General features: G+C 41.4%; 1 protein-coding gene across 17 annotated transcripts in view; it reads left to right on the top strand.

Moving 5' to 3' along the window:
- DNMBP (dynamin binding protein) overlaps positions 1-20,353 on the top strand; it is a 117,013-nt gene that overhangs the window by 42,915 nt on the left and 53,745 nt on the right. For 13 of the 17 annotated variants that reach the window (XR_016388142.1, XM_089898005.1, XM_089898007.1 and 10 more), the window contains one exon: positions 521-2,524. The exons of 1 other annotated variant lie outside the window; for it this stretch is intronic. Coding sequence is in view for 14 of the 16 variants with exons in the window: in XM_089898005.1 (XP_089754131.1) it covers positions 521-2,524 (2,004 nt within the window). In the remaining 2 variants the exon portion in view is untranslated. 3 more of the 17 variants (XM_022569072.3, XM_089898008.1, XM_089898010.1) reach the window with 2 other exon arrangements.

Below are 20,353 nucleotides of genomic sequence, written 5' to 3'. Positions count from 1 at the left end.
TTTAAATTATCAATTTATTTTTAAAAACTCATATTAGCATTAATAACATAAATAACAGTTTATGAAAAATAACTAGTTTCCTAAACAAAAAAAATTTAGTGAGAAGAGTAACATTGGTTTGCATTTTCTGCAGATGTCTTTAATACTTGGTTTAATAGAAGAAATCTAGATTCTTTTACTTGAATCTATATTCAGTTTGCCACGTTACATTGTTTTGACTGAAGTATATGAAGTGTATGAAGAAAATATGATAGTTTTGACCTCACAGACCCTCTGAAAGGATCTTAGGGATCCACCCCCAGGGTTCAGCAGACCACATTTTGAAAACCATGGGTTTACAGGAATGTTCACTATATTGTCACTAAATTGTCAAAAAGTGTTCATGCACTTAAAACTCTAGGTTTATATTCCCTTGAATTTGGTAGCTATTTAAGATGATGAGTTGCACTATTAGTTATACCAGTATCCTGCTGAGGTGATAACCGAGGTCATTATCTTTGCTTCTCTTCTCTTTCTTCAGGTGACCTAGTGGTTCTCGATGGCACTCCCACTGCCGGCTGGCTGCAGGGCCGGAGCTGCTGGGGTGCCCGGGGCTTCTTCCCATCCTCATGTGTTAGGGAGCTCTGCCTCTCCTCACAGAGTCGGCAGTGGCACTCACAGAGTGCCCTTCTCCAGATTCCCGAGTATTCAATGGGACAGGCCCGGGCACTGATGGGGCTCTCTGCCCAGCTGGATGAGGAGCTGGACTTCAGAGAAGGGGATGTGATTACCATTATTGGAGTTCCTGAACCAGGCTGGTTTGAAGGGGAGTTAGAGGGTCGAAGAGGCATTTTTCCGGAAGGTTTTGTAGAGCTTTTGGGGCCCCTGAGGACTGTGGATGAGTCCGTAAGTTCTGGAAATTGCGATGATTGCATTACTAACGGTGAAGTAGGTACCAACACAGGAGAAGAGAGACAGCCAGAAGAGGAAGGCGAGCAGCCAGGCACCTACGGGATTGCCCTCTACAGATTCCAAGCCCTGGAGCCAAATGAGTTGGATTTCGAAGTAGGCGATAAAATCCGAATCCTGGGGACCCTGGAAGATGGCTGGCTAGAAGGATCACTGAAGGGCAGGACAGGCATCTTTCCTTACCGCTTTGTAAAGTTATGTCCTCAAACAAGGGTGGAGGAAACCGTGGATCTGCCACAGGAAAGCAGCCTCACCAACATCCCTGACACATCTTTGGATTGTTCAGAGGACTTCTTAGAAGTGGAAGGAAAAAGACATGAATCTCATGAGTATAAAGCAGAGAAGTCCAACTCAGTTATTTCTGAAACATCCACTTCCCCACTGGAGCATCTGACTTCTGAGTATGAAGAAGACAAAAACTCTCACTGGGATGTGGGCACCTCAGAGGGGCCCCCAAGAAGCACAGGTTCAGGGCATGAACAGCTTCTTACCAAATACTCTTCCACAAATGATCCTTCAGAGGTGGTAAATGGTGTTACGTCCCAAACTCCAGTACCTTTTCATCCCGAATTGCAGAAAAACCAGTATTATTCTATAGGAGGAGGAAGCAACCCCAGCCCCAACCAGTACTCTGACCCTCTTCCTCTAGAAGCAAGGACTAGAGACTACTCCAGCCTACCTCCCAGAAGAACATACTCCCAGCCGAAAACCCTTCAGAAGCCAGTGCCACCTCTTCATAGCACCTTTTCCCGTTTAGCCTCCAGGGCAGTCAGACCCAGCCAGTTGAGCCCTCAGCTCCAGGGCATGGCGAGGTGTGTGAAAAAGCACCTCACACCCAAAGAAAATGCTTCCAGCTTTTGCTCTGCATCAGAGAGATCAGAGATGAAGCCTGGTCTGCAAGACAAGGCACCTGCTGTGGAAGCAGTGGCACTTTCAGAGGGAGACGGCAACACGGACCTGGATTCTAAGTTGACACAACAACTGATAGAGTTTGAGAAGAGCTTGTCAGGGCCCGGCACAGAACCAGATAAAATTTTGCGCCACTTTTCAATCATGGACTTTAACTCCGAAAAGGATATTTTCCGAGGTTCCTCGAAGCTAATCATCCAGCAGGAGCTGCCTGAGAGGAGAAAGGCTCTAAGGCCACCGCCACCCCGTCCCTGTACTCCAGCATCCACTCCTCCCCATTTGCCAGTGGACCAGAGCCTGAGACCGGAACCACCCTTGGCAATGCGACCCTCTCGCCCCGCTCCCCTGCCTCCCTCGGCCCAGCAAAGAACGAATGCAGTACCCCCCAAGCTCCTAACCTGTAACCGTCCTGGCTGGGAGAGCCTAGAAAAGGAGAGCCCTGAGAACATGGAGAAAACTTTGGACCAGACTTCCCAGTGTCCCTTAGTCTTGGTGAGGATTCAGGAGATGGAACAGGACTTGGATATGTGCTGCAGGGCTCAAGAAGAGCTGAACTTACTGCTGGAGGAGAAGCAAGAGGAATCACTAAGGGCAGAGACCCCTGAGAATCTTGAGTTCTACGAAAGTAACATTGAGAGTTTGAACATGGAACTCCAGCAGCTTAGAGGTAAGTGATGAGGAGATAGTATATACTTGTTTCTTGACACCCACAAGTCCAAGTAACAGCCTACCCAGGCTTTTAGGGATATGTTACCATCTATGATGGACAGTTAAGGAATGGTTTGCTTTTTATTACCTAATTTCTCACTCTGTCACCACAGTTAGATGGCTCTGTCTGAATGTATCCTATGACCACTATAGCCTCCTAACTCCATTTGCTGCTCAGGTAAAAAAGCTCAGACCTCAGTGACATTTATACCTCCTATACCTTTGTGACATCCATAACAGTTGTGCAGATGGAAGTCCCCAGATATAACTTTCTTTAACCAGACTCTGCTCAGGACTGAAGACTTCCAGGCTAAGACTCATGAGAAAACAGTATGTTGTATCTTTGTGGTCCAGGGACTAAGTTTCAATAATAATAACAAACATTTATTAATGTATTAATAAGCATTTGTCACAAAGAATCTTCACAGCTACCTTGAAGGTACTGGGTTAATTCATATGGCTACTTTATAGATGAGGAAACCAAGACTTGCAAAGATTAAGTAGCTTGCTAAGGGAACCGGGAATCGAGCCCATGTCTTTAACTACTATGGTTTACTGTTTCCCACCTTGCACATTCAAAAATTGAAATGCTGTCTCTTAACTTGGGGGTGACCAGGCTCTGGAGACTTCATTTGTATTCACCAGCCTATCAAGAGAAAAAATTTATAAAGTAGGAAGAAGAAAAGAGTGAGATAATAGCAACTGGTCTAGGGCCTGAGGAGAGCATGACTGCATGCCCTTTGGCATGTGTGCCAGAGAGCTCTGAACCTACACGTCCTTAGGAAAGTCAATAATAAAAAGCACTCTGTGGGTCTAGGAGTTGCAGGATCCTAATAAATAAAAACAAGGTAATGGTGGCCCAGAGAGACTAAATCAAGATGGCAGACCAAGTACACATACCAACTTCCCCTTGTCCTTTAGATCTCTAAAAGTGAATGGAAAAATAATAATAAAAAATTCCAAGAAGAAAGAGTATTATCAGAAGGCCAGAAGTCGAGTAATTTTCTGAAAGTTGGAAAGCAGACGGATTACAGAAAGAGAGGAAACCTCTGTCTAAAATATGCTCAGGCAAGAATTGCTGTGCAAGTGGGCACAGTTCTGCGGGAACTCCAAACTCAGAGGCATGGCCCGGGAGGGTGTCCTGGAGCACATGCAGGGTGATGAATTAGGGACCAGCCAGATCACTGGGCCCCTGGGTCATTTGTGCTCAGCAGGGCAGTGGTGACATTTGCTCTCAAGGTAAAGCACGAGGGTGAGCACCTAGACATGTCCTCAAGAGGGTGTTCATTTAATATGAGTATCTGAGCTCTTGGGGAATGCCAGATACCTTGACGATTTCAGAGTGCCTGAAAAGGAATCCTGAGGGAACTTTGGCTCAGCGCTACATCCTCAAAGCCATAGCAAGCCCCAGATTCTCCATCACCTTCCATACATACAAGTTTTGAGATATACTTGTAAACTGTTCTTGCATTAGATATACAGGTGACAGAGAACAAAACTCTCCCAAATTCCAGGTAGCAAAAATTTCTCAATAATGATACTTATTAGAATTAGTAGTGTTCCAGAGAAATATTATGTCTTCTATGCATAAAAACAGTGTGCAGTGTTTTTAAAGGACTATGTGGGGTAATGGACTGGTACTGAGGGATGAAATTGGTATTCTTTTTTGTTCAATTGACCTTCTTTTTCAGGACTAATAATTCAGCTTGTGTTCTTACTATGTTTTTTTTTTTTTAAGTTCTAAAAGTTTAATGCTGTGAAAGACCTGCAGTAGGTGTGTATAGTCTTAATCAGGAAACTGTCCTTTATTTGCATTCACCAAATACAGCATTGGCTGTATTAATATTGACTTGATTGCTTTTCAATAGGTGTATTATTTGTATCAATTGCTAGTATGATGAAATTACTTATTTCTTGCAATCACTGACAGTTCCTCTTAAGGTCATCTTTTTCTGTCTTCATAAAAAGTATATCCAGCAATACAAGAAGTCCCTTGAAAGAGGCAGAATTAATCAGTTTGAGCACCAGGCTTTACCCCTCCAATCCAGTCCCATACAATCTCTAACCTTGAAATTTAAGGCATAAGATTTAAAGAACTTTGATACAGTATTTATCTAATCCTGATTGACATTATATTTAGTTGTTTATATGCCTCTCAATGAAAATTTTAAGCCTAATGAAAAGACAGATACTGTACATTAGTTGGTTTGTCATTTCCCACACACCTGGTATAGTATCCAACAGGTAGTAGACTCAGTAAATACTTGGTGAATTTAGTTTAACTGAATGAAGTTGAAGTTTCTGCTCTACCTTCCAGAACTTTCAAAGATCTCCTTCCTCCATTGTTACTTTGAACTTGGACTACTGGAGAGCTAAGGACTGTCAGTACTGAGATGCTGGTCCCCTTGTCAGACACAGTCAATGGTAGCAAAATAGTCCAGTGCTGTGCCAGACCCAAAATTAGGTTCTTTATTGTAGCTATTGCTCCTCCTTCCTCTTCTTTTTTTTCTTCTTCTTTTTTTAAATAAGAAAATGTATGGACAAATGCCTAGCTATGCTTATCATGTGGTAGGCATTTAATAGGGGTTTGAGAAATTAGAAGAAATATAATTAAGAAGCACTTCTAATTGCAAGACTTAAGTATAAGAAGAAAGGGTATGCCTTTATTTATTTGAACTGTAGTCAACTGAGGGCTCTGGTTTGTGCTTGGTGGTTTTAGAGCAGGATACACGTGACGGTTTGGTTTACATTCAGCTCCACCTTATGCATATAAGTGTGAATCTAGTTAGATCAACAGGGAATACATTGAATGGATTCAATTTAAGTATAGGATGGTATATAGATTTACATATAGCTCACACTTAAATATATATAGCCTTTATACTGTTCTTCATATTGCTCCTTAAAACTCTGGAATTATTACATCATGAGGACTCATTTCCTAGAAGCTGTATTTTTTTTTCAAATCTGATATGTTACCTTTTATAGTTTTCTATTTCCTGTAGGTATCTTTCAGCTTGTTTTTTATTTTCTTTACCTATGGTAAGAATAGTTATTTTATAGTCTGCATATGATAATTCCAAGATATTTAGTCTTAGTGGGACTGTTTTTGGTGTCACATGGTTCTTATTCATGTGGTCTAGACTCCTTGTGTGTCTGGTTACTTTTTACTGTGTGCTAGTCATAGTATTTGGAAAACATTAAGACCGGAGATGAAGACACCTGTCTCCAGAGAGGATTTGCACTTCTTTCTGTCAGCTGCTTCTGGTCAGCTAATGTTTCCCAATTCCTGAAGGATAGTAATCTTTGAGATTCAGGAACAAGAAATTGGAATTCCTGAAATTATAAATTATTCTGCATTTTAAAAAAAACTTTTATTTACCTGTTCTTAAGTAATAACAGTAATGACTGTAATAATCAACAGTGAACAATTTTCCTGTGTTAGGATTATACTAAAAGTGTCAGAGATTTTATGTATATATACACATATATATGAAATAAATGCATAAGTTTTTATTATTATGAACCAAAATATTATGAGATTATATATTTTAATGACATGTAAAATTCTCTACCTGATAATTAACTTTGAAATATTTTTTACTTTTTTTTTTAAATTTTATTTATTTATTTTTGGCTGCGTTGGGTCTTCGTTGCTGCGCAAGGGCTTTCTATAGTTGCAGCAAGCAGGGGCTACTCTTCGTTGCGGTGCGCGGGCTTCTCATTGCAGTGGCTTCTCTTGTTGCAGAGCATGGGCTCTAGGCGCTGCAGGCTTCAGTAGTTGTGGCTCGTGGGCTCCAGAGCGCAGCCTCAGTAGTTGTGGCGCACAGGCTTAGTTGCTCTGTGGCACATGGGATCTTCCCTGCCCAGGGCTCGAACCCGTGTCCCCTGCATTGGCAGGCGAATTCTTAACCACTGCGCCACCAGGGAAGTCCCTATTTTTTACTTTTTACTTTAAAATAATTTTGGATTTATAGAGAAGTTGCAGAAATAGTAGAGTTCCCTTAACCCTAATATCTTACATAACTCAAAAATATTTATCAAAATTAGAAAATTAACATGATACTAGACATCTGATAATATAAAACATTAAAATAAGGGAATATTAACACAAAATAAATGTTAAATAAAAATAATTTTAAAACTGTAAAATCATACCACAAATATTTAGTATTTAAAGTGATTTTTAAAACAAAATTTTAAATACACAAAGTATTAGTTGATCTTTGTTTTGTGACTAATATTCCAGACATAGGAAAAAGTTTCCTTTGATGTTGGTTGAGTGTTAAGAATGTATCCAAAAACATCTTCAGGTGGGGCCATTAGGGTACATGTTGCTTTGCATAAGCTCATAATCTTTCTTTCTTTTTTTTTTTTTTTTTTACAGACAGGTTTTCTTTTTTTATTTTCTAGCAACTATTTGCATTGAATATTTCTAGTTTTTAAATTTTAATGAAGTATAGGTGATTTACAACGTGTGTTAATTTCTGCCGTACAGCAAAGTGATTCAGTTATACATATGTGTGCTTGTATTCTTTTTTAACAGTGAAAATATTTTGTCTGCTTGCTCTGATTTTGACTTTGCCATTGGAATCAATATTGTTTTGCTAATTCAAATTTTAGACAATAAATTTGTGACAATATTCACATCTTTGAAAATTTTTTTAATTGAAATAATTAACATACAATATGATGTTAATTTCAGGTAATACAACATAATGATTCAATATTTAATATTCACATCTTCTCTGCATTTCTCTTGTTAAAATACTTACAAAGAACTATAACCTATAGCAAATACAAACACTGGAAAACACTGAGCAAACATTTTTGAGTAGTATTAAAATAATGGAACATTTGCCTCTGAGCAAGATTCAATGCTTCACAGAATCATGTGTCAGAATTGCCAATTTAAGGACTTATTTTACTTCTAAAATTTGATATTTCTTGGACCATCACTTACAAGGTTTATATAAAATATACTGTGCAAATAAGCTTATTAGTATTTATTTATTTTTTATTTTTATTTATTTTTGCGGTACGCGGGCGTCTCACTGTGTGGCCTCTCCCGTTGCTCCGGATGCGCAGGCTTAGCGGCCATAGCACACGGGCCCAGCCGCTCCACGGCATGTGGGATCTTCCTGGACCGGGCCATGAACCCGTGTCCCCTGCATCGGTAGGCGGACTCTCAACCACTGCGCTGCCAGGGAAGCCCCTTATTAGTATTTATTTTATTTGCAAGAGTGACTCACTGTTAGCGCACAGGGCCATGAACACACGTGCTTTATAAACACATTCATAACATAGCAACAGTTACAAGCAATACTAACTGATTAGATCCTAGTCACTTTTCTCCTATGTACTTTTGTCCCGGTCAACCTTAATCGTTACTCTGTGGGTCAGTATTTTCTGCTCTTGCTTTCAACTTGGCACTGGTAGATTCTTTCAAACCAGTAATGTCTCTACATTTATTGTTAAGCTTTATTCTCACAGAGAATTATAGTATTTTCTCCTTTTTTTCCAGATTTCTCGGCTGATTTTTTCTTACGATTCAGAAATCGTAAGATCGTAATATAAATTATATAAATATTATCGTAATATAAATTCCTTAAGCAACGCTGAGGAGGAATTCCCACATGGAAACGATATCATTCTCAGCCCACCTCCACCTTAAACTAATTTCAAGGCTTAAAGTACCTTGGACGGTGAAGGTATTAGAGCCCGAGATGTAATTTTGCAGGAGGGCTGGTCCAGTTCTGATTCTCTCTCAGGAGTCTCTGGAATCTTAGCTTATTTATAGAAAAGGTCTCCTTTTAGACTCCTTACCTTGCCTTGGGCTTTGGGTTATCGACCTCTTCTCCTCAGAGGGCCACTGAAACAAAAGCTGAGTTTTCTGGGACTGGTAGATGCCCCAGGGCATTGTAGTTTCTGTGGTTATTTACCTCTCTGGATTCTAGTTTTCCTTTTGGTTTTGGCCTGTACTCTGCCATCTTGTCATTGATGATAGTTTTAAGATTTTTAAATAGTTCGTCTAACTTTTTAAGCTTTCTTTCTGTGAGATGGTTGGCCTAAACTTCAATTATTGGAAATAGAAAGTCCTTTATTAGTAGTTTTAGATAAGCTAGTGTTTGGCTATGTCTGAGAATTAGGAGTTTTAAGTCTGGAATTATCATGTAGAGTCAGGGTAGAATACTAGGAGGCATTTGTGAGTATAGTGTGTTGGGGAATGATATGTCATTGTAGGCTTCAGGATGGTATCGAGTCAATCACTCATTCATCCAGCAAATGTTGGTTAAGTTTTTACCATGTGGCAGGCACTGTGTTAAGGGCAGGGTATATAGTAATAAACATAGATGTGTTGTCTGCCTTCCAGGAGCTTCTGGTCAGATGAGTTGCTAATTAACAAGTAGAAGTCCATATCTAAAACACAGTACCTTACTAGTTTGGGAAAGAATTCTTATACCTGAGGCATTCCAAGGAGTCTTCAGAATAATAAATTGCTTAATAATTTAAGCATATAATAATAATTGAGTTCCCTGGTGGCCTAGCGGTTAGGATTCCGGGCTTTCACCGCCATGGCCTGGGTTTAATCCCTGGTTGGGGAACTGAGATCCCGCAAGCTGCGAGGCATGGACAAAACAAAACCAAAACCAAAAATGGTACCTTCAAATCTGATAAATAGTTTGGCTTCTGAAGCAGTAGAAATATTCAGCATTAGTCCACAGACTTTTCAGATTTACCAGTACAAGTTACTTTTAGAAGCCCTTATTAGAACTACATCCTGTGGCCCTGAGAGAATCTCATTTTAGCATATCATAGTCCTTTTCTACCTCGAGGAGAGGTTCACATGCCTGAATTGGACAGTCAGGGTTGTACATTCATTTCTTTACTCAGCAAACATTTCTTCAGCACATAGTATGACCCAGGCACTGGCTATACACTGATTAATAAAAAGGATATAGTCATAGTATCATTCGTATTTGTGTATCTTTGAAACTCTAGTGATCATACTGATATTGACCTCTGTATTTAATCACACTGTCTGTCTGTCTTGCTGCCTTTGAATTATGGCCATAGTTAATTTCTGTGTGGGCCAAGACCCTGTTGTTCTAAATCAGTGCAGTGATTGGTAAATTGTAGAGTCAGCCTCTTCCACATCAGGAACCTTGCTCCTAAACGTCTCCCCTTAAGGTAATACCAGGAAGAAGGTTGGCCATAGACACTCGGGGTAATTTTTAATTTGAATTTTAAATGACTGTTGCACATCAAATCAGAATATGTTTTTCAGGAAAGTAACATTTTCACCAAGATATTGGGTGAGATCTAAGGTCCACTAAAGAGAGCCATTAGGTTAACCAGTTGGAGAATGACTGATATGGAATAATAACATCTTTACACTGAAGTGATACATAATATTCCAGACAGATTTTTAAAAATTGAAAGTATGGTTTTTCTACATACAGAAGCAATTTATTATTCTGAAGACTCCTTAGAATGCCTCAGGTATAAGAATTCTTTCCCAAACTAGTAAAAGGTAATAGAGTTTAAAAGGTAAAACGTTTTGTGGTCTTTTAAGTTATAAAAGTTCATGTAAAAGAAATAATGGTTTTTCTTTCTAGTTTGTCAGTATATAAGAAAAAACCCAATATCCTCGGCTTTTGTAACATCTAGTTCAGGGTGTTGGCTCAGTAAAAATTAGCTCAGTTACTTGTAATGGATTTTATCTTGGTATATAAATCCATAAAACAGCAACCATAGTCAGAAGCCATTCAGAGTCCATGTTGATTCAGGACAGAAGCTAGTTTTCCTTTTAGGAGACAGGGTTTAATGTATGTCAAGAACCGTAGCTAGGAATGGTTAACTTATAATTAGCCCGTGACTCACTAGTCTTTGCAGTTTGTAGTGTGGCTTTGTGAACATTTCTTCACCTCAGCTCCAGGCAGAGGGGTGGAGAAACTGGAACAGCTCCAGGGACTTCAAGTATGGGTTTCAGATTTCACCCAGGCTTTGCAGCACTTAGTGAGAGGACCTGCCTCTAGCTAGCCTCCTGCCTCAGCCACAGGCATTCCTGCTGCCACTGGCTACCTGAGCGTGTTGACTACTACTGTTCACTTTACCAGATGTAGCAAGACCCCAAAGATGAAAAACTCTGGGGCAGTCATTTATTCAATAAATACTGTTGAGCTCCTGCTGTATTCCAGGCAGCGTTCTAGAGTTATAGCAGCGATCTCTGCCCCCATGGGGAGAGACAAACAATAAGTAAAAATATGCGTATTATTAGGAGGCAAAAGAACCTATGGAATCAGGGAAGTGACTTTTGAGTGAAGATCTGAATGATTGTAGGAAGCCAGCCAAACCATTTTGGGGGGTGGGGGAGATTATTTCAGGCAGCTAGAACAGCAAGTATAAGAGTGTGCCTGTTGTTTGAGGAATAGCAAGGAGGCCAGTTCAACTAGAGCAAAGGCATGGGCTTTGTAGCCCATCATTCGGAGTAAGACGAGAAGCCCCAGGAAGGTTCTGAGCAGGGGAGCAACATGATCTTAGAACTTTACAGAGTCACTCTGTGGCGTTGAGAAAAGACAGAGGTGCAGAGGCAGAGAGACCAGTTAGGAGGCTACTGTAATGATCCAGGCAAGAGGTGATGGTAGCTTGCACCAGGATGGCAGAGTGGGGTTGAGGAGAAGTGCTCAGTTATTTTGAACATCATATATAAGGTATATTTGAGTTGGAGCCAGTAGGACTTGCTGGTGGATTGGATGTGAGGTGAAATAGATGAGGATGACCCTGAGATTGAGCAACTGGAAGGACTGGAGTTGCCAGTAATTTCTCAATTAATGGTGAAGAGTGCAGGAGACGCTGGTTGGTGGGGGAGGTGGGACAAAGCAGAGGTCAACTGCACAATTTGATACACAGGCCAGAGTTCAGAGGAGTTAGGCCTGGAGACATAAATTTGGGACAAATGAATTTTGACAGCACATAGACATAAATTCTTTCAGCACATAGACATTATTTAAAGTCATGACATTTAATGAGATTACTTAAAAAAACAGAAAAAGTATAGATAGAGAAAAAGAGAAGAGGCCCAGGGAGTGAGCTGTCTGGAAGATAGGAGTGGAAAGAGTAGGAGGATGACAGCAATTATAAATAATTGAGCGCTTATACTTTGTCAAACAATGTGCTAGGTGCTTTTATACACTTTTTCCAGTTCCCCAAATTGTCCACATCTGACAGATGAGAAAACTGAGGTTTGCTCAAAATCTCACAGTTGGTAAGTGGGAGAGCCAGGATTCAGATTCAGGTGGGTTTCACTGTACAGCTTTATGTACATTCTCACTGTGCCACAGCGAAATGGCAGCGTGTTTTGACTTAAGGAGGGATTGCTTGACCTCTGAGAGTGGGTGGTAGGAAGCAACAGTTGGAAAACTCAAATCTACAAGTGCTCAAGGTGGAAGGATCCCAACTGACTCTTGCCAACTTACTTCCAAAATAATTTATGCCAACAGTAACATTTTTAGTACTCTGATTGGTTGAAAACTATTTGCTAAATTACATATATCTGTGGATTTAAGAGCATATATGTATGTATTGACATATATATTTTTAAAATATTTAATCCTTCCTCACAGATATACTTTATTTGTGGTACGTGGGCCCCTCTCACCGTTGTGGCCTCTCCCGTTGCCGAGCACAGGCTCCGGACGCGCAGGCTCAGCAGCCATGGCTCACAGGCCCAGCCGCTCCGTGGCATGTGGGATCCTCCCGGACCGGGGCACGAACCCGTGTCCCCTGCATCGGCAGGTGGACTCTCAACCACTGCGCCACCAGGGAAGCCCCAGATATACTTTTGACTGTTGGCTTATCACGAAGTTACTTAAGTTTCCAAAGTGTTTACTCATTCATACTAGTAACATCCCCAAGCTGCTCACGGTTTCCAGTTTCTCTATTTGAACCCTCACCTAACTCACCTTTAAGTGCATCATAAGGTTTAAACTCTAAAACATCTTGAATGCTTCTCACAGCCCTGTCCATTTAGAACATCCTTCAAAGTATATCAGATCCCCCCAACACCTCTTATTTTCCTGTATTGCAGTCTTTATTTTTCTTTTTACAGTGCTCTCAGACTCTTTTCTCTGTTTCTGCCTTCCCCTATCCCAGTCAGTTGTCTTTTCATTAGTCCATAGTCTCTTCCTTTACTGGGGAACTTACTTTTTGATCTTAAGTATCTGTCTTCTCCCTCATTTCCAGACCCTCTTCCCACTTAGCTGGAGGCTGTTGCTGTATTGAGATCCCTCACGTTACTTTAACCTTAATGATAGGGTCTTCTTTACCGCTCCTCCTAATTAACCCTTAGGCTGAGAGGCAGCTGCACTAAGAGTGGAAACCACATTCCTAGTCAAGGAATTTCTTGAATTCCTTCTTTGTGCTCGGTAACTGGGTACAAAGGAAAAGACCTGGGGCAGCCAATGTTGGGAATGTGGAAGACAAGGGAGATGAACTAGCAAAGGAAAAGGAGCAGCCAGTCCAAGTGAAGGAAGAGCTTCAAGAAAGAGGAAGTGACTCTGTCCAAAAGCTACTGAGAAGCCAAGTAAGATGAAGTCTCAGAAATGACCATTGGATTGGATGACCTTGTCAAGGGCAGTTTCAGTAAAGTGATAACAAAGGGATAAAAGCCTTATTGGAATGGATTAAAGATAGAGTGAGAGGTAAGGAAATAGAGGCATTGAGTATTTGGCTTGCTCAAGTCTTTCAAAGCAGAAGTTCTTTGTAAGATGGGAAACAGGACTTCCCTGGTGGCACAGTGGTTAAGAATCCGCCTGCCATTGCAGGGGACACGGGTTTGAGCCCTGGTCTGGGAAGATCCCACGTGCCGCGGAACAACTAAACCCGTGCGCCACAACTACTGAGCCTGTGCTCTAGAGCCCGCAAACCACAACTACTGAGCCCGCGTGCCACAACTACTGAAGCCCGCGTTCCTAGAGCCCGTGCTCCACAGCAAGAGAAGCCACCACAATGAGAAGCCCGCACACCGCAACAAAGAGTAGCCCCCGCTCACCGCAACTAGAGAAAGCCTGTGTGTAGCAACGAAGACCCAATGCAGCCATAAATAAATAAATAAATAAAAGTTTAAAAAAGCTAGGAAACATTCATAGGCTCATGAGACTGATAGTTAGAGGGGGCACACTGACGTGCAGGAGAGGGAGGGCCTAATTGCCGAAGCAAAGTCTTTAAGGGGTCAGGAGGGAGTGGATCAGTGAACCAACAGAGAGAGAGAGATTGGCCTGTTATCAGAGCAGAGACAGTTCTTCCATTCTAACAAGAGGGAAAGCAGAGCAGATGCGTACAGATGCAGGTAGGATGGTAGATTTGATGGTGAAAAGATGAAGAAACAGGCTTAGAGAGCTTAAGTAACTTTCCGAAGATTATACAGCTAGTTAGTGGCAGAGTCAGGATTCAAAAAAGAGCACAGCCTGTGCTTTTAACTTGTAAGCTCTCCTGCCCTCTGCCTTGCATCTAGCATGTGCCCAATAAATATGACCACCATCAACTCATTAAACATGGGAGTACCTCTTGTGCCCCACGTACAGAGCTGTGCTGGAGATTGGACTTGGTCATTGCCCTCAAGCTTTCAGTGTAATAAAAGGAGGTAAACAAGTATAATAAAGTAACAGGTAAGATGAGAGGGATATTTGCATGGTGCTCTGGAAAATAGCAAGAACTATGGGAATCAGAGAGCGTCACTGGGGCAGAGTCTTAGAAAGTGAGGAGGAATTGATCATCAGGCCGGAGGAACCACATGGGCAGTTACAGAGATACTGTGAAAAGTTTAGGTAATTACCTGTTCTTACTAGATTTATTTATTTATTTTTACTGTCTCCTCCCTTTTGTTCCTTTACCTTTCCTCTACTTTCTGCCTCTTTTCTCTCATCCTTCAAATCCTGCTGCCCCACCTTCACTTCTAGCATTATGTTCGGAGAATTTCTATCCAGGGATGGTCATTGTAGCTGATCACCCACCCTATAGTAACAAGTAACAAACATCATGGCAGAGTACTGCTCAGGGCTTTTGAAGAGGGCCTGTGGGATGTGACTGTTGTTTCAAGTGAAAGGGAAGATAACTATCTACAAAGTTGTATTTCACTAGTAGGACTAGGACTGAGAAAAATAAGAAAGTTATTTCTCCGTTATGCTCCTCATTCCCTAGGGCCACATTTCTTTGCACACAGATTTATCACATGAAAAGTGCAACCCATTCATAGCTTTTGATTAGTTCTGGGTCTCAGTAATGAGGCAAACCTGAGGCAGTTTACATTTTTATACAGACTATATCTTTAAAGTCCCGCAGGCAGTAGGGCTTAGAAAAAGAGAGGAGGGGGTGAGGTGGGGAGAGAGGAGCTCCATATTATAACCAGCTCTTCACTCTCCACTCATCCAAAGATCATTTCTTTTTACCTTTGTGTAACCTTTACTACTGGATTATTTTTATAACTAGTATCCTTCTTACCTGTAATTTATCCTCTTTTTATCTGTTCTCTTGGTCGATTTATTAGGTGTGTTTCTTATCATGCTAGCTTTATCAAAGACTTTAAGTTGCCAAAGGAAACTCTGTTTTCCATAACAGTTAGGGAAAGATAAATCTTTACTTTTAACTTAGAAATAAGTAAGATCATAGAATTTTAGATTTAAAGTGGCAGAGAAACTATTAACTTCTTCATTTTACACTAAGAAAACTGACAGCCAGAGGTTAAGCATAGCTACAAACTGGTTATTAGCAGAAATTGAACTTCTAGAAGCTAGCTGTCCTAATTCCTCCTCCCATGTGCCCTCTTTTACACTGTTCCTCTGATAACTCATGGTCAAAGCTGTCCTCCCAAATTATGTTGTCATCCTGTTGGTTTGTGAACCAAACCACAGTCTTTATTGGGTTTAGGTAGTAGGTTTTAGATTATTGAGCCGGTCGATACTGGACAGTCTTTCTGTAATGTGCTGGTACAAGTGCTCATCGCAGTTGGGTGGTGAGGTTCAGCACTGGGGCAGGGGGGAAGTAGGCCAGGACTGGAGACAAAGAGGGAATGGCAGTGTGGGGCGAGGTGTGTGCACACTTGCCTCGGCAGTGGTCCACCCCTGAATTAGACCATGATAGAGTGTACTTGTTTGTTTACTTGGTTTGAGGGAAATTAAGGCTTTCCTACGTTTTTGAGATACTCCTCTGAGTCTAGTGCCGTGAAGTCAGACAGATCTGGGTTCAAATTATGGCCCCTCCTTGTACTAGTTTATGTGATCTTGGACAGGTTTTTCGAAGTCTCAGAGATTCTTTATCTGTGGTAAAATAAAGATAACATAATATCCTTCTTACAGTTAGTGAAGATCAAAAAGCATTTATATCAACTTTCTAGCCCCTCATCCTGATCCTGGCACTTAATACACACTTGACAACACGGCAGCTGCCAGGGCTGTTGCTACTACTGCAACAGAACTATGGAACAAAAACCTTTGCATGAAAATCAGATTTAACAATCTAGAGGTTCATTCAGTAACTATTAGTGTAGAACCTAAAAGGTGTGTAACAGCACATTAGGTATTTGAGGAAAGGAAAAAGGAGTTGCGAGGAAAATAGAAGCATGGATTTTTAAAACTGGAGGAATCAACGATGTCATTGAGGCCAGCTGCCTCATTTTATAGATGGGTCGGTTGAGTCCCAGAGAGAATAAGTGGTTTACCCAAGAGTAAACATCTCATTATTATTATTATTTTTATTTTTTTTTTGGCTGCATTGGGTCTTCGTTGCTGTGCACTGGCTTTCTCTAGTTGCAGAGAGCAGGGGCTACTCCTTGCTGCAGCGTGCGGGCCTCTCACTGCGGTGGCCTCTCCCGTTGCGGAGCACGGGCTCCAGCTGCGCGGGCTTCATTAGTTGTGGCACGCAGGCTCAGCAGTTGTGGCACACGGCCTAGTCGCTCCGCGGCATGTGGAAGCTCGAACCCGCGTCCCCTGCATTGGCAGACAGACTCCCAACCACTGCGCCACCAGGGAAGACCAACATCTCATTATTGATAAAGCATATAACCCTGGTCTCCTTAGGGTACTTACATTGTTTCACAAATAGGGATTAGATAAAAGTTCAAGGATACTTGATAGATGACCAGATAGCTAAAAGAGTAATCTTACTGAAGACTCTCTTAGCATGTCACTCCCCTATTCAGAAACCTTCAGTGACTCTTTATTATCCATTGAATAAAATAAGTGGCATTCGAGTCCCTTGGGATCTGCTGCAACCTACCCCTCCAGCATGATCCCTGTTACTTATTCTTCAGAGTGTTCCCCATTACCTAGTTCTCCATATGTGGAAAGTCTTTGGAAACCCTGCTTATGCTTGAAGGCACAGCTCAAATGCTACCACTTCCATGAAACCTCCAGTTGTCCTACCAGGGACTTCTGCTTTGTTGCCATTGCCATTTGTGTTTGTCAAAGCACTTTTCACATGCAATCTTACTTTATAGTGTGTTGCTCCTGCATGGTAAGAGACAGAGACCACCTTCATCCTTTTCTCTTCCACAGTGCTTCACATAAAATAATCTAATGTTTGATGAATTCAAAATGGTATTTTTGTACCCACCTGTCTGATTTCCAGCCTCTTTCTCCAGTTCCTAAATATGCTATATGAATTAGAAAAGAGATTTAGGAGATGAATGGTTTTGATGCTTCTCTGGCATGACAAGTATCAAGGAAAGTGTGAAAGCATATATAACTGTATTCCTTTGGGAAAGAGTTTTTACACTATAAAATTCCATACACCAGATCAGAATAAAAGACGTACTTTTTCTTTCCTGAGTGGGATAAGCCAGTGTGTCTGCAGACAGGAGCTGGAACAGCTTGTGATTTGAGTATACACTAATGGGTAACCTGAATCCCATAAAAGCAAAGCTCTCAAAGGCGGAAGAGTCCTGCTGCTGACTAAAGGGAAGGGGAATCCTGAAGAGTTTCAGATGTCCAAGGAGAGTAGAAAGCCAAACTCGGAGGACAGGTAGTGGAGGTCCCGTTTGAGCTGCACATGAAAGCATTTATTCGTACCCCTGATTGATTACTAAAGGATTAAAGAGGCAGATGAGACTGTTACATGATCTTACCTCAGGCTTTTAAAGGGGGCTCTTTCTCTTTCACTCTGCTTTTTCTGCAAAAAAAAAAATGCTTCTTACCTTCAGCTCATAAAGCAGCCAAGCCAGTTTGACCAGCTTGAGGGAAACACCAAACAAAGCTGCCAACTCCAATCACATGAACACTAGTTACTAATTACCTTCTGGGCTCCCTGGGGAAAGATAGAGCAGCCCACTGATTGGATCCTGAGGTCGAAATAACCTCACATCTCCCCGTGCTCCAACTGGAGTAGGAAGAAGAACGTTTAAAGTGCTTTGGGAGACATTTTAAGACACTTTAAGAAGGACAGATTCAGGCTTAGGCTACACTGCACCTGTCCACATCTCCGTTCAACCCAGGTCCATGGAAGAGAGCGATAAAGTGTGTGTCTTTGAGCACAGTGAATATGTGTGAAACCCATGAGATGAGGAAAGAAAGAGAACTGGAAGAGAAAGGGCACTGGAGCTCCAGCTGGGAGTATGAAGATTGCAGAAGTCTACAGAAAAGGGACCTTACAGCGCTAGATGGACTTTACAGAGAAGGTGACTTGGATTCCAGATACCAGGCCACAGGGCAGAATCGACCTTACAGAAAAAGGCATTGTGGATACTGGGATTTTGAGCAGAGTGAACCAAGCTATATGGACAATGAGGAATCAAAGGAAAGTAGAAAGGACTGTATGCACCACGGAAGTGTGACTCCAGGCTGTAATGATTATAAGAATTCAGAAAACGTAGATTATGGGAATCCGAACCCTGCGACTAAGGATGATTGGTTTGCAGGAAGCCCAGATGTAACCTGGAAAGCTGGAGGATGTGGGGAGACGAATGGCTGCGTAAATCGTAAGAATCTGAATCATAATCCTGAGGACTCTAAAGAAACTGGACAATGGACTGGCTACAGGGGTTTGGATGATTCTGTGGAGAATTTTGGTCAGCCTCAAAACCGGCATATAGACCGCAGGAATTTTAATTACAATCTTGAGGATTGTAAAGAAACTAATTTTTATTATAGAGACCTCAATGATTTATATCATGTTCCTGGGAATTATACTAATGGTCAGTCTGTGGACTTCCCAGACTTGAATGGTGTCAGTGAAGGTAATGAATTTGTCAAATACTGTGACAGGGACAGGAATGTTTATCAAAATGATAAAATCGATCTCAAAGTGAAGACTCATGCCGGGGATCAGAGTAATTTTGATATGGAGAATAGAGGCTCTGATACTCTATTTGCAAACTGTGAATATAAATTTCAGAATTACAGAGGAACAGATTCTCTCCACCAAATGAAGACTTTGGAGTGTAATGGCATTGACAGACAAGAAATGATGGCACCTGGGAGCAGAGGGGTCATCCCGGAGGGTCTGCGGAATCAGTGGACCGGGGCGAACCAAGGAGAACATCATCGTGGCATTCCTTGGGGCAATTCATTAGAGAAGAATAGCTGGCATTTAGAGGAAGATAGAAAATTAAATGGCCCGGAGACTTGGAAAAGGAATAGCCGCTTCCGCAGCACAGCACCCAGCACCCTGAGATGCTCAGAATTTGTGCAAAACAGGAAGAGAGCCCAAGGTATGAACTCAGCCAGCCTTCTTAGAGGATAAGACCTGGAAATAGATAAAAGGGGTGATGGTTCTACCAGGTACCAGGTACATTTGTATACTTAAGGAACCTGGCCCCCAAAATTCTTATTAAGTGTATCTTGAGTGAGAACAGCCTTAGAGATTTAATTCTTCTGGGTGGCACATCACAGAGCGAGAGCGTGCATAGTGCTGTAAATTTGTGACATGGCTTTGAAAATCAGACTGTTGTCATGGGAACTCTCCTTTACCTTTCTTGGTTTTTGTCAGGGTCTCTAATCCCAGGTATCTTTCCCTTTTTACTTTAATATCTTTTGTTTGTCTTATGGAGACGGCAAGTCCTTTACCAGGGCACCAAGTGAAAATTTATTTTCCTGGCGTGTTCTTTCTCTCAATCCCTACACTTTAGACATTAGGGGGAAAGAAGACTTAACTTGTTTTATAGTTTGTTCATTCCTTGACATTCAGGAATCTTAAGTGAATGGTGAGCACTAAAACCCTTGTGGAAATGAGAAGATTATTTATATTCTTCATGGTGCTTTGTACATGTTAAGTATTCAGATGGCTTCATCTCACTGAGCTTTAACTAAGGTATCTGTAAAATGGGGATATTAAGAGTCTTTTATCATTAGAGGTTCTTTCTTTCTTGCCAGTTTGTCATCTCTTCTCCAGGTCTCAAATGAACTATGTTTATTTTATTTTGTTGTTGTTCCCGTTAAGTCTTGATTTTTTTTTTTTTTTTAATATCTGTTATACTCATGCCAAACAGACTTTCTGGTTTTGGCCAATTTGGGGGGAGTCCAGCATATGATGAGAGGAGAAGGATTAGAGTCAGAAAATGTGAACAATCTGGAAAATCCATGTCACACCTTCCTCCCAAGTGAAGCTTTCTCATCCAGGTCTCCTTCAGAATAGGCCCACCGGTTAGATTTGTGGTGGGGGGCCACTGAAAACATAAGTCCCTGGTGTGATCCTGGAACTGCCAGTGGTTTATCCAGTGGTCTTTCAACACAGGCTTGACTTAACTTGAATTTCCAGGGCACCATTTTGGACAAAGCAGGCTTTCTACCTGTATTTA

Source organism: Delphinapterus leucas, chromosome 16, assembly GCF_059928025.1.
Source record: "Delphinapterus leucas isolate spDelLeu-1000000601 "Yukka" chromosome 16, BTC_Dleu_Yukka2, whole genome shotgun sequence".
Taxonomy (NCBI): Eukaryota; Metazoa; Chordata; class Mammalia; order Artiodactyla; family Monodontidae; genus Delphinapterus; species Delphinapterus leucas.
Note: the sequence above shows the minus strand (reverse complement) of the source record. Positions and strands in the feature narration are given on the sequence as shown.